The sequence below is a fragment of the Haematobia irritans genome, chromosome 4, assembly GCF_050003625.1.
Source record: "Haematobia irritans isolate KBUSLIRL chromosome 4, ASM5000362v1, whole genome shotgun sequence".
Taxonomy (NCBI): domain Eukaryota; kingdom Metazoa; phylum Arthropoda; class Insecta; order Diptera; family Muscidae; genus Haematobia; species Haematobia irritans.
The window spans coordinates 135605811-135618463 of NC_134400.1; the positions used below are offsets into that span (position 1 = coordinate 135605811).

The 12653-nt window shown below is 37.2% G+C and overlaps 3 protein-coding genes and 3 long non-coding RNA genes across 7 annotated transcripts; 4 read left to right on the forward strand and 2 right to left on the reverse strand.

Moving 5' to 3' along the window:
* Positions 1–262: 262 nt before the first annotated feature.
* On the reverse strand, positions 263–1747 carry EMC10 (ER membrane protein complex subunit 10). The gene is made up of 3 exons (XM_075305774.1): positions 1430–1747; positions 994–1380; positions 263–422 (listed from the first exon to the last, which is right to left on the reverse strand). Exons 1-3 carry the CDS (start codon positions 1658–1660, stop codon positions 348–350), a joined length of 693 nt encoding a protein of 230 aa, XP_075161889.1. The 5' UTR covers positions 1661–1747; the 3' UTR covers positions 263–347.
* An 804-nt stretch (positions 1748–2551) lies between these two features.
* LOC142234938 (uncharacterized) lies at positions 2552–2918 on the reverse strand. The gene is made up of 2 exons (XR_012721753.1): positions 2803–2918; positions 2552–2745 (listed from the first exon to the last, which is right to left on the reverse strand). It is a non-coding gene; the product is annotated as an uncharacterized LOC142234938 (long non-coding RNA).
* Positions 2919–2922: 4 nt separating this feature from the next.
* Positions 2923–4036, forward strand: LOC142234936 (uncharacterized). Of its 2 annotated transcripts, XR_012721752.1 has the most exons (4): positions 2923–2978; positions 3098–3263; positions 3328–3431; positions 3497–4036. It is a non-coding gene; the product is annotated as an uncharacterized LOC142234936 (long non-coding RNA). The 2 variants fall into 2 exon arrangements; XR_012721751.1 differs by lacking the exon at positions 2923–2978 and having other exon boundaries at positions 2991–3263.
* Positions 4037–5883: 1847 nt separating this feature from the next.
* Positions 5884–6262, forward strand: LOC142237005 (uncharacterized). The gene is made up of 2 exons (XR_012722298.1): positions 5884–6012; positions 6080–6262. It is a non-coding gene; the product is annotated as an uncharacterized LOC142237005 (long non-coding RNA).
* A 1890-nt stretch (positions 6263–8152) lies between these two features.
* Positions 8153–9336, forward strand: LOC142232728 (uncharacterized). The gene is made up of 2 exons (XM_075303377.1): positions 8153–9036; positions 9097–9336. Exons 1-2 carry the CDS (start codon positions 8549–8551, stop codon positions 9179–9181), a joined length of 573 nt encoding a protein of 190 aa, XP_075159492.1. The 5' UTR covers positions 8153–8548; the 3' UTR covers positions 9182–9336.
* Positions 9337–11068: 1732 nt separating this feature from the next.
* On the forward strand, positions 11069–12511 carry LOC142232727 (uncharacterized). The gene is made up of 4 exons (XM_075303376.1): positions 11069–11461; positions 11517–11713; positions 11776–12169; positions 12358–12511. Exons 1-4 carry the CDS (start codon positions 11177–11179, stop codon positions 12388–12390), a joined length of 909 nt encoding a protein of 302 aa, XP_075159491.1. The 5' UTR covers positions 11069–11176; the 3' UTR covers positions 12391–12511.
* The last annotated feature ends 142 nt before the right edge of the window (positions 12512–12653 follow it).

Consider the following 12653-nt stretch of genomic DNA (forward strand, 5'->3'; position numbering starts at 1 on the left):
ATCTTCAAAATTTGATAAGACAAAATCTTTTAATAACATTTTGAAGGTTGCGAGACTAGTACAAGATTTTACATGTAGCGGTAAGTTTTTATATTCTTGGGTACCTGAAAAGTCAATACGCTGCTTCGTCTTTTCCGTACAGTTATGTTTTAAATATTAGAAAAAGCTTCGAAGCAAATAAATCATGACACTTACTATTTTAATTTTTTTGCTTTTGGTAGCCATAGGCTACAAGAATTAAAAATAAAACTCATTAATATGATTTAATATATTGTGAAAAGTTGATGTTTAATTTAGTTTATACACTTTTGCACAATCATCAAATCTATATTTGGCATGGATGTTATTTACTTTTGTTGTTGCTCTGGATTAGCTGCTCCCGACACGAAAAGCAAAATAACAACAGGAACAATGTAAATCCACTGAAAATATTTATAAAAAAGATATCATATTAAGTGATTGGAGTATTGGCAGAACAATTTTTTTTTTTGTATTTCAATTCACTTTTAATTCATTGACCCCCATAATTATAACAAAATTCTAGACACTGACTATCAAAAATCAACTTGATTTAATTGCCTTTCTCCAAACAAGCCCAACAAATTTGTACATAAAATACGGTACTTCTATAAACCATTTGTATTCCGCAATTTCTCATAAGTATTTTTCTCAATATCAATATAATCGAATCTATAGTAAGATCGACATCGATAAAGGTCTGAGTGTATCAATCTAATTGTAAGAGGAATTTATTGAATTGCCCTCGCCAACAAACATTAAACTTGTCTAAACAATCCCAAGAAAATTTTCCATAAAATATGGTATTTCTTGAAACGGTCTGCACTTCCTCAAAAGTAATATCAATATCATCGAATTATATTAAGATCTACATAAAGGTAAAGGGGTAAGGAAATCAATCTACTTCTACGAGGAATTTATTTTCAAACCTAAAGTGTAAAAAATATTACGTTGAATTGAATTAAATATACTTACGTATTTAGCAAAGAAACCCCGATTATCCTTTACTTCGCCTCTATCTCTAGCTTCCCGTTCTCTCTCTATTTTTTGTATGAATGAAGCTGTGTCCGGTACGGGAGCCAATTCGGTATGTTTAATTAATACATCAGTACTGAATTCAGTGACCTTAAACGTTGAAAAGTCATGTGCGGAACAATCATATATTTCATCGCCGGAAGCTGATGTCGAAGATGTGACTCCATTAACATAACCGTTTCCATCAATTGATATCCAAAGTTCGTCGTTCAATAAAACACTTAGTATGCTACACGCCTTATTTGCGGTTGTGAATGTCCTCCTTAGACCATTTGGATACTCAACTATTGCCTTTAGCCGATAAAAACCATTATTGGCAGCTAGATTCTAAGAAAAGTGGATAAGTAAATGCAATACAATGGTCCACATTTCTTACCTTCAAGTTCTGTAGATCGTCGGACGTCAATGTATTTTGAACTATATTAGATAACCCAGTATTTAAGCTGGGAATGGATATATTCGCTCTATATGTGAATGTGTCCGGGCTGTCCATCTTAAGCGCATGGAGAAGTTCAACATTTATCCATCCATCATACTCTATATAACAATTACTGAGCGCGAAAGACAATAAAATAACCACAAGACTTGAAATCTTCCTAACACCCATTTTAATAAACTTAAGATTCCAAAATTTTATTAATTGGCAGAAACGTCTCCGAAAATATTACTATCGCGATGACAGATGTAGAGTAATAAAAAGCTTACTGGGTGACACAGAATGAAAAATATTTATATGTCATTTATATTAGCTTCGTTCGTTACTATGTTAATATTGCGTTCACGTTATACATTGTTTTTTTTTTTTTATACTACGTTCGCACTAGACAACGAGGATTTTGGCCGAAATCCTCCTAGATCTCAGCAGTTTTGCAATAGGTTAAATATCAGCTGGCTCGTAGAGGATTTCAACAAAATCTCTTTCAAAATCCCCTGTACTGCCTTGTACATCTGTGGTTTTAGTACTAAAAATGTGCTTTTTGCAAACCTGCCCCAATTTTCCTTGTATATGAATGTGTGTGTGCGTGTACACATACGGGTTTGTGTTTGTATTGATATATTTACAAACAGCTGTTAAATCCTCAAATCTACGAAATCTCGTTATTTTGCCAGTCCGAACACTTGAGATTTGTAAAGAGATTTTGGTTCTAAATAGCCAGATTTCGTGTCTAGTGCGAACGTAGTATTACTTTCCTGGATTTGGCCCTAATGAAATTGCACTTAAACCCTGCCAACATTTTTTGAATTTGGGGACTCTTTTGAGAATCCCCATTACGTCGAAAACAATCATATACGACATCAAAAACTCGTCGGAAAAGCGCCGTCACTATTGAGAAGTTGTACCACGCCAAGTTACTACACAAATGTTTCGCATGAGTGCAATTATTAGGTGCCTTTATAGATCAATTTAGAACGACGCCAATAAGGGACCCTCCAAACAATCAGAAAAAGTGCATATTAAGATAGTTGTAAAAGAATCATTGTGGTCGAGTAAAACACGTTTGTTTAGATATTTATTAATTTGATTAAACATTTACAAATTCTTAAAAATATAACATTTATACCACTATCACATTACATTTAACATAATTTTTGGCATTAATGATGATGTTGAGTTACAAGTAGCGAGTTACATGTTGCTGCGTCTATCAACCAGTGTTTTTATTCCATGGAGGCAGCGTGTCTGTAAAATATCTGAAAAACAATCACTTTATTCCATTTGGAAAATCACCAAATTGTTCACCAATATACCTTTCACAATTTTAAGCGTATAATCTATGTTTTCAGAACTTTATTTTCGTTTTTATTTAATTAAAATATAACAAGCTGGTTGCGCTTGGCGTTTCACAAAAAAATGGCTTTTTTTAACAGTACCCAATAAACACAGGATGAGCGTTTTTCAAATGCAACAACTTTTAAATTTGAGGGTAAATATAATTTTCAACATAAATTCAACTTGACTTGAAATAGCTCATCTTCAATACATCTTCAAATTATTTGCGAACTACTTCCAATTTGCCAAAATGTTGACGAAATCTTTGAAAAGGTGTTGAAGATAATATGAGAAAACTTTGACAAAAAACTACCCTAAAATGCAACGAAAAAACCATATGGTTTTCAATACTTATTTGTGCAACGAAGTTCGTGGTCAATTGCAAGAAATAAAAAAATGGAAAATATTAGACATATAACCAAATAGTTTATAAAAATAGGTAAGTGAAAATAAAAAATGAAATAAAACTTTAAGGAAGTCACTACATTTATATCTCTGTGCAGAAAACTAAAATTATGGATTCTACGTTCTTGAAAACATTAAAAGCTGACCAATGAAAAATGGTGGACAATTAACTGGAACTGCTTCAAATAGTTTATAATAATTGGTACGTCAATATAAAAAATTAAATCAACACTTTAAAGAAGTCACTAAATTTAAATCTCTTTGCAGAAAACTAAAATCTTTGGATGCTACATTCTTGCAAACAATAAGAAGCTGACTAATGAAAAATGAGTGGCTTATCGACAAGAAATAGTTTCCAGAAACATTACAAGTGCAACCAATTAAAATTGTTAAAAACAACAAATTGTTGAAATCAACAACTTCTGGATGAAAATGTGCATCACATCGTCAGTTTAATTCATATGCTATTATCAGTTTAAAATGGATATTTTGTGAATTCCTTCTGCTGGAAATCAATTCTAACACGCGGTCCAGTACGTTCCTAATTTCAAATTGCCCGCATGTTAATAAATTTTAATGCTGTTTTATGACACCAAAAGGAAGGAAATCGAATTATCAATGCAAAAGTGTTTACTAATAATGTTTAAGATATTTACAGTTTTGTTGTTTTTTTTTTTGTTCTTATTTGTTGATATGTTTAATAAGATTATTATTTATCAATTGGTATTGTAGTGTATTATGTAGTGTAGTGTATTATTATATATTTTATTTTGATGAAAATGAATAAATTATACAAAATTCATAGAATTTTGGCTTTGACTTTCAATTTGAAGTGGGGATATCATTCATACCAATTTAGGTTGAAAAGCATTTGCAACGATGTTAATTTTGAATTTGACTCGCATCGAAAATTGTTTGACAAATTATTGAGTAGCGATGCATTTCAATTTGAGGATAACACTTGAGATATTATTGCTAATGTGTTGAATTTCACTGTTGAGGGTAATGTCTGTTTTTTGTTGAGAACGCGATTTTCTCAACAATTTCTCAACTTGAATATTACCCTAATCCTTTGAAAAAATGTTTGAAAAATTGTTGAAATTTAGCATTTTTCAAACGTTTGTGTTTATTGGGTAGGGATGGCAAATTACTTGCATGTACTTTTTGATGTACCTTTTCATGATGGTTGAAGTGACATTTACGAGTCTGTGGTAACGATGAGGTTGAAATGGAACTTTGAAATGCTGGCAGGGAAGTGCATTGTGACCGTGTTATTGTACTCTGCTTTAGAGTTAGTGTTCCCTACGAGAAAAAGCTAGACAGGAATTAGATACAGTTTTTCAAGAAAGTGTTTTGACAATGGGATAAAAATTATGTTTTGTTCCAAAATTAAATATAATGAAATTTTAAAAAAATATTTTATTATGTATTTTGCAAAGTATACATACGTACACAGAATTAAAAATTTAATAAAATATTTAATATTTCAATTATTTCTAGAATTTGAAATATTTGGCAATGTCAAAAGACTTTCTTGACATACTGTATTTAATTTTTGATTAATTCCCCACTACTGTTTGCTTATGATATTTTCATTTAATAACATGAAAGAACTCGGTTTTGCCTCACATATACACATTTTGTGCCTTTTATTTTTTCGCGATTTTGACACCCAAGCTCGCAGAGCAATATCAATTATTCCGGACGACAGTGCTCGTGTCGAACATATCCCATATATTGTGCACATTATAAGTTAAGTTCGAAGGCATAATCGATACTGCTGCATGTTTATGGGATCGATAACACATTTACGGATTAATTAGTCATCACCGGAATAACTGATAGTCTATAAAACGCAATAGATATATAATGGAGGAAATAATCAAAACATTGTTCTTATAACAAAAAGTAAGTTGCTGTCATTATCTCCTTATTGTAATGATCGAATTGCAACCAACCATTTCTCTGGGTGTACAAAAGAGAGAATTCAAATGTCAACAAAGGAGATTTCCAGCGTAGAGTGGACATAGTATAAAAATTTCAACAAAATCACTTTCCAAATCCCCTATACTGCCTTGTACAACTGTGCTTTTAGTACTAAAAATGCGCTTTTCCCAACACTGCCCCAATTTTCCTCGTAGATGAATGTGTGTGTGCGCCTCGACCCTTCAACATTTGTTGAAATTGACGACGCTTCTGAGAAACCCCACCACGTCGAAAACAATCATATACGACATCCAAAACTCGTCGGAAAAGCGCCGTCACTATTGAGAAGTTGTACCACCCCAAGTTACTACAAAAAATATCGCATGAGTGCAATTATTAGGTGCATTTTTTAATCAATTTAGAACAATGCCAATAAGAGCCCCTTCAAACAATCAGAAAAAGTGAATTTTAAGATAGTTGTAAAAGAATCGTTGTGGTCAAGTAAAACACGATTGTTTAGATGTTTATTAATTTGATTAAACATTTATAAATTATTATAAACATTTATACCACTATCACAACACATTTAATTACCCTGCCAGCATTTCAAAGTTCCATTTCATCTTCATCGCTACCACAGACTCGTAAATGTCACTACAACCATCCTACTGTGATAGGGGGCAGGATATCATAAAGTACAGAAAGTACTTCATACATGTATTTTGCCATCACTACTTTTACAAAAGCCATTTTATTTTTTGTGAAACGCCAAGCGCAACCAGATTGTTATATTTTATTTAAATAAAAACGAAAATAAAGTTCTGAAAACATAGATTTTACGCTTAAAATTGTGAAAGGTATATTGGTGAACAATTTTTGATTTTCCAAATGGAATAAAGTGATTGTTTTTCAAATATTTTACAGACACGCTGCCTCCATCGAATAAAAACACTGGCTGATAGACGCTGAAACATGTAACTCGCTACTTGTAACTCTACATCATCATTAATGCAAAAAATTATGTTAAAAGTGATGTGATAGTGGTATAAATATTATATTTGTAAGAATTTGTAAATGATTAATCAAATAAATAAATATCTAAACAAACGTGTTTTACTCGACCACAATGATTCTTTTACCACTATCTTAAAATGTGCTTTTTCTGATTGTTTGGAGAGTCTCTTATTGGCGTCGTTCTAAATTGATCTATAAAGGCACCTAATAATTGCACTCATGCAAAACCTTTTTGTAGTAACTTGGCGTGGTACAAATTCTCAATAGTGACGGCGCTTTTCCGACGAGTTTTTGATATCGTATATGATTGTTTTCGACGTACTGGGGATTCTCAGAAGCGCCCCCAAATTCAAAAAATGTTGGCAGGGTAATAATAGAATGATGTTGATTTACAAGAGGCAAATTACATGTTGCAGCGTCTATCAGCCAGTGTTGTTATTCGCGATGGAGGCAGCGTGTCTGTAAAATATCTGAAAAACAATCACTTCATTCCATGTGGAAAGTCACCAATATACCTTTTATAATTTTAAGCGAAATAATTATGTTTTCAGCACTTCATTATCGATTTTATTTAAATAAATTATAAGAAACTAGTGTTGTTGTAACAATTTATTGTGATTTCATCCATTTTTATGTTATACGGTTTGGTACTTCAGCTTGTGGCCAGATCGAGGAGCTCTGCGACTAATGCGCTTTACAGACTATCAGTTATTCCGGACGGAATGTCGGTGTTTGTAAAGAATCTTAAAATATGTCGGATCGATACGACTTGTCTGCGATGACTAAATAATCGGTAAATGTGTTATCGATCCCATAAACATGCAGCAGTATCGATTATGCCTTCGGACTTAACTGATAATGTGCACAATATATGGGATATGTTCGACACGAGCACTGTCGTCCGGAATAACTGATAGTCTGTAAAGCGCATAAGGTGTTGGTTTAGCTGGGCAAGATAAAAGATGACGCGTATCGTGTGGCCCTTGGTTGCAAATTGGACATACGTAAGCTACGCTGCTATCAATCACTGATAAGTAGGAATTGAGGCGGCTGCACTTGCCTGATCTTAATTGGTCTAAAACTACCATAGTCTGCCGTGGGAGGTCTCATTCCTCCGGTGCTATGGGCGGTGGACGGACTCCGAGAACAAGATTAACCTTGTAGCTTCTCACCGCTTCAGCTACAGTATCCTCATGAAACCTGTTCAAACCTGCCTGGTACGCTGCTTGTTCTAGAGGTTCTCTAGAGCGCTGGATCTCGCTGGTGTATATCAACTCTTACGTTCCTGGGTGGTGGTTGTGCATCCATGAGATGGTGGTTTGGATGATTACTGCGATAACAACCCAGAAGATACTGCATTGACAACATGTAGTTGTGTCTTCGCACAGGGATGATCTTTGTCTCCACATAAAGGTGATCCAGAGGTGTGCTGCGGAGACACCCAGTCGCAGTTCTAAGGGCAGCGTTCTGACAGGTTTGTATGTTATTCCACTGCGTATCACTAGTCTGCGCTGTCCACACTGGCGCTGCATAGTACCACTGACCGTCTTATAGGAAGTTAACAAGGTTTCTTTTTCCGCACCCTAAGTACTGCCGGCAAGTGACTTGAGGACATTGTTTCTACCTCGGAGCTTAATACAAATTGCAGTGGCATGGCCAGACGACCTGAAAATGCTGTCGAATGTGACCAAGAATCTTGGGGTAATTTGTGGTCGGAATTATTTCGCCATCGAATGGTCGGAATTATTTCGCCGGTTGAATATGCCTGCGTACTTCTGCCGTCCATGTAGTGAATAGTGTGGCTGAGGATTTGGTGGTTTCTCGCAGTGAAATAACTGGTAAGATTAGCTAAGTAGACGTTTAAACGATCGCAGATGTCATCAACATTGGGCCCAGATGCCAAAATTGTACAGTCATCCGCATATGAAACAATCTCGACGCCGTCAGGTGGCCTTGGAATCGAGGACAGGTAGAGGTTAAACAGTGTCGGAGATATCACCCACCCTGGGGAACTCCCTGTTTAACTCTACGAGGTTTTGACTTCTTGTCCCTGAATTCCACGTACGACTGGCGTCCACACATATAATTAAGCACCCAACGCTTCACTCCTGCCGGTAGGAACGTATTCTCGATGTCCTCAAATAATGTGGCATGGTTGACCGTATCGAATGCTTTCGACAGGTGAAGCGCCACAAGGACCGTCCTATGACATGGCCTGGGCTGATTAAGTCCCTTATTGATATGTGTCGAGAAATGTCATGTAAGGCTGTCGTCGTACTGTGTACCTTACGGAATCCATGTTGATGGTGGACAGCTAGAAAATTCTCCACAAGGCTAGGGAGGAGTAGTGCCTCAAGTGTCTTAGCTACTGGCGCGAGAATGGATATCGGTCTGTACGATTCACCTTTACTCGAATCGTTGCCTGGTTTCAGTAGTGGAATCACCCTTCCCATCTTCCAGACATCGGGTATAATGAGTGATTCTAAGGACAAATTGAGGAGTCTGGTCAGGTACTCAACTCCCAGTATTCCCAGATGCTTCAGCATTAGCATTGAAATTCCGTCGGGGCCCAGCGCCTTGGATGGTTTCGCGCTGTTGATGACATTGGTAACTTCGGATGCAGTAAAATGTGGTGTGTCGTCGGCTCGGAGACCACGTATGCGACGAGTGGCTCTCCTTTTCGCTCTATCACTCTCGGGATGCTCAGCAAACTGTCGGTTGAAGTATTTGGCGCATCTCTTCGGATCAGTCACAGTCACGTCGCCAAAGGTGACTGAAATCCCATCATCACTTGTAGCGGGGTTTGAGAGGGCTCTAACTGTTGGCCACAATTTACCAGTCCCTGTGCTTAAGTTATATTGCTTCAGGTGCTCTAACCAAGTGTTCCGCTTGTACTCGTCGACTATCTTACTAATCTCTAGATTTAGTTCTCTGATTCTAGGATCAGCAGTGGTAGCACGACTTCGGCTGGGAAGTTGGGCCACACTTGGGCAATTCGACCAGCGGGTATGAAGCGAGCGTTGATGATGTCCCGGAACGCCCTCTGGGCAACATAAACATGAGAGGGGGACGGGAGCTCACTGAAGCGGCGATCAGTGTATTCTCTGAAGCCTTCCCAGTTGGCTTTATTTTGATTAATAAACATCCGGCGTTCAGAGGTTATGAAATCGGAGGGTCGATTGATGGTGGGAATTATGGGGAGGTGGTCCGATCCCAATGAAATGACGGGTTGCCAGGAGACGTCATTTATCATGCGCTTTACAGACTATCAGTTATTCCGGACGGAATGTCGGTGTTTGTAAAGAATCTTACAGTGTGCCGTATCGATACGACTTGTCGGCGATGACTAAATAATCGGTAAATGTGTTATCGATCCCATAAACATGCAGCAGTATCGATTATGCCTTCGGACTTAACCTATAATGTGCACAATATATGGTATATGTTCGACACGTGCACTGTCGTCCGGAATAACTGATAGTCTGTAAAGCGCATCAGACCAGGCGACGCTAAAGATAAATCTGGCGAACTGCTGCAGTCACCCATAATCCTCGTGGGGGCCTCTTCGTTCACCGTGCAAAATGTGGAGTCATCTATCTACTCTGCCAAAGCCATGCCTCTCTGGTTATTACCTAGGAGAGAATGCCAAAGTTCATGGTGGGAGAGAATGCAAAAGTTCATGGAGTGGCTGTTGTGCGGTTATGCCCGCACAACAGCCACTCATTGTTGGGCTATAACCTGAAGCACAGCTACCAACCGGCGGTATATACACATTGTATAGCTCTATCTCGGCAGCCCCAGACTTGACTGCTACCCCATACATTCCATATACGGGTCACTAGTGTCTGGCACAAGCGGGATAGGTCTATATTGCACGAAACGGTGTAATATGAAAGCCAGGTCACCACCTCCACTTCTAGTGCGATCCTTTCGAAGCACATTGCATCCATCACAGTGGCGTAGGTTGCAGGTGGAATTCAGCTTAGTTTCCTGGATCGCCGCGACCTTTATCCCTTTCCGATTCATAAAGTCCACGATCTCGCTAATGCACTATCCGGAACTCGAACAACAATATTGGGTGTGAGCTACTGCGGCGGAGTATATTGTTGTACGGGAGATGTCGGGGGAGTCGCATAGTCAGACGACCCGCTGCTGCTATCGCTGGCACAGCATCCTGCCACGTAGTCAGTATGACTATACTCCCGCAGCGAAGTTAAGACGGAGCAGTTCCGGAAGTGCACCCACTCCAAGCACCGGTTACACCTGATCGAAACCGAACGGTGGTGGATCAGGTTTCGGCAGACTGAACAATGCCATGGTCCGGTGTTCTCCTCTATCCCGGCTCGGACCAAGAGCAAACGGAGAAGGCTCCCCGGGATGCACCTTCTCCAACCATCGGGTGGATCGTACACAGAACCCGCCGCCGTGGGATCGATAAGAAACTAGTTGCGCTTGCTGTTTCACAAAATATAAAATGGCTCTTGTAACAATAGTGATGGCAAAATAATGTCATGTACATTTCATACTTTTTCATACGATTCCCCCATCACAGTTGGAGATTGTTTCAGTGTCGCTTACGAGTCTGTGGTAGCGATGACGATGAAATGAAATTTTGAAATGCTGGCAGGGCACGTACGTGTTTTTATTTGTATTGATATATTTACAAACAGCTTTTAAATCCTCAAATCTACGAAATCTCGTTATTTTGCCAGTCCGAACACTTGAGATTTGTAAAGAGATTTTGGTTCACTCAGGACTCATCCAAAGCACAACACAAAAAATTGATGATAACAAAGCTTTCTGTTACAACTGCAAACTATAATACCCCCCCTAATGTACCATTACTCTGAATAGTGGTCTGATTATCTCTATGGATCACCCTATGTCTGCAATTAGTCGTGCGTGCTGTTGAATTAGAATAACTCTGCTAATTCACTCATAATTATTATTTTTTATTTGTTTTCGTTTTTAATATTTACTACTCTTTCTTTAAATACTATACATATAATGATAAAATATTTTCTTTGTATACTTATTCTACATTTTGTTGTAGAAATAGAATGTAAGATTCACAAGAAAGTTTTGGAAAATGATTTAAGTAAAGACTGGAAAGGCATGTGGTTTCCCAAACCACCTAACTATAGTGCAAATATAGAAAAAGGAAATGTGATAGGAACTGCTGAAAGCGATTCATGGACAGGCCCTTGGTTCCCGCATCCCCCAGGAAAATCGGTTGATTCTTCGAAACAAAATAACCATTTTGCTGACGCAGGCGAATGTGACAATGGAAAGGTATGACAAACTAATAAAATGAAATTGCAATTTATTTAAAATTCCTTTGTTTCAGACAAACCTTTCTATTGATTTCGACCCAGAAGACCATAGACATTCCTATAATTATCTATGTTTTGCAAATCGTACCGAATATGAACCAAATTTCAATACAACAAGTTTGTTAATCGAACATTTTGTTCCTTTGGCTTATCAACCAAGTGAAAAGTGCCTCAATGAAACAATAGAATACAATCAACAATTGCCCACGTTGTAAGTTGTAGTTATTTAACATAGTTATATTTATAGCGTTATCAATATGATTTCTATTTTAGCGGACCCTATAGACCTTTGCCACCAAAATTTGGAACATATAAATATCTACCACCACAACGATGGCTACACAGTTTGTCCGATGGTGCTATTGTTTTTTTGTACCATCCATGCGCTTTTTCAGGCCAAATTAAACAACTCCAAAATACCCTGCAGGGCTGCCTTTATCGCCACATAATTACACCATCCTTGTTGTTGAGCCCGCAACGCCCATTGGCTTTGTTGGCTTGGGGCAAATGTCTTCAAATGTCAGTAGTTGACGAGAGCCGTGTTGTAAAATTTATCAAAGATAATGCCAAACTGGGATTAGGTGGAAAGCAGAAGAAATTGGAATTATCGCAAAACTTATACGAGGCTGGATTATTGACTGAATCTCATTTAGTGACTGATGAACAGGTAATTTTTTGCAAAGTTCCTGCAGTTTGTTTCACTACCAGTATACTCTAAGAAAAAAATAAGAATAGAAAGAAAACAAAACGAAAAATATGAAGAATTAAGTCATATGGAGTTTCTGTGGTGGAATGAACTTGGTCCTATATTTATATAAAATTGTGTTAAATTTTAACATTTTTTTTACTTACCAGGACTCTGAAATTTGTGGATATAAAGAAATGTGATAGCGTTTGTATAAAAGGTTGTTTTTACATGTAGTATACACAAAGAAACCAAATCAAATATATTTGTGATCAATAATAATGTTTATTTAATAAAATATAATATAAATGAAATGAAAAAGGACGTAAACAGTGGCAAAAATAAAACGCATTTATCACCTATAAAAACACATAGCAGTCATACTAGAGATTAAAGGTTGGTACTATGTTCGTTTTCCGCGTCGATATCCAGCTTATTTCCACGGTTACTTTTAATTTCAATTAAT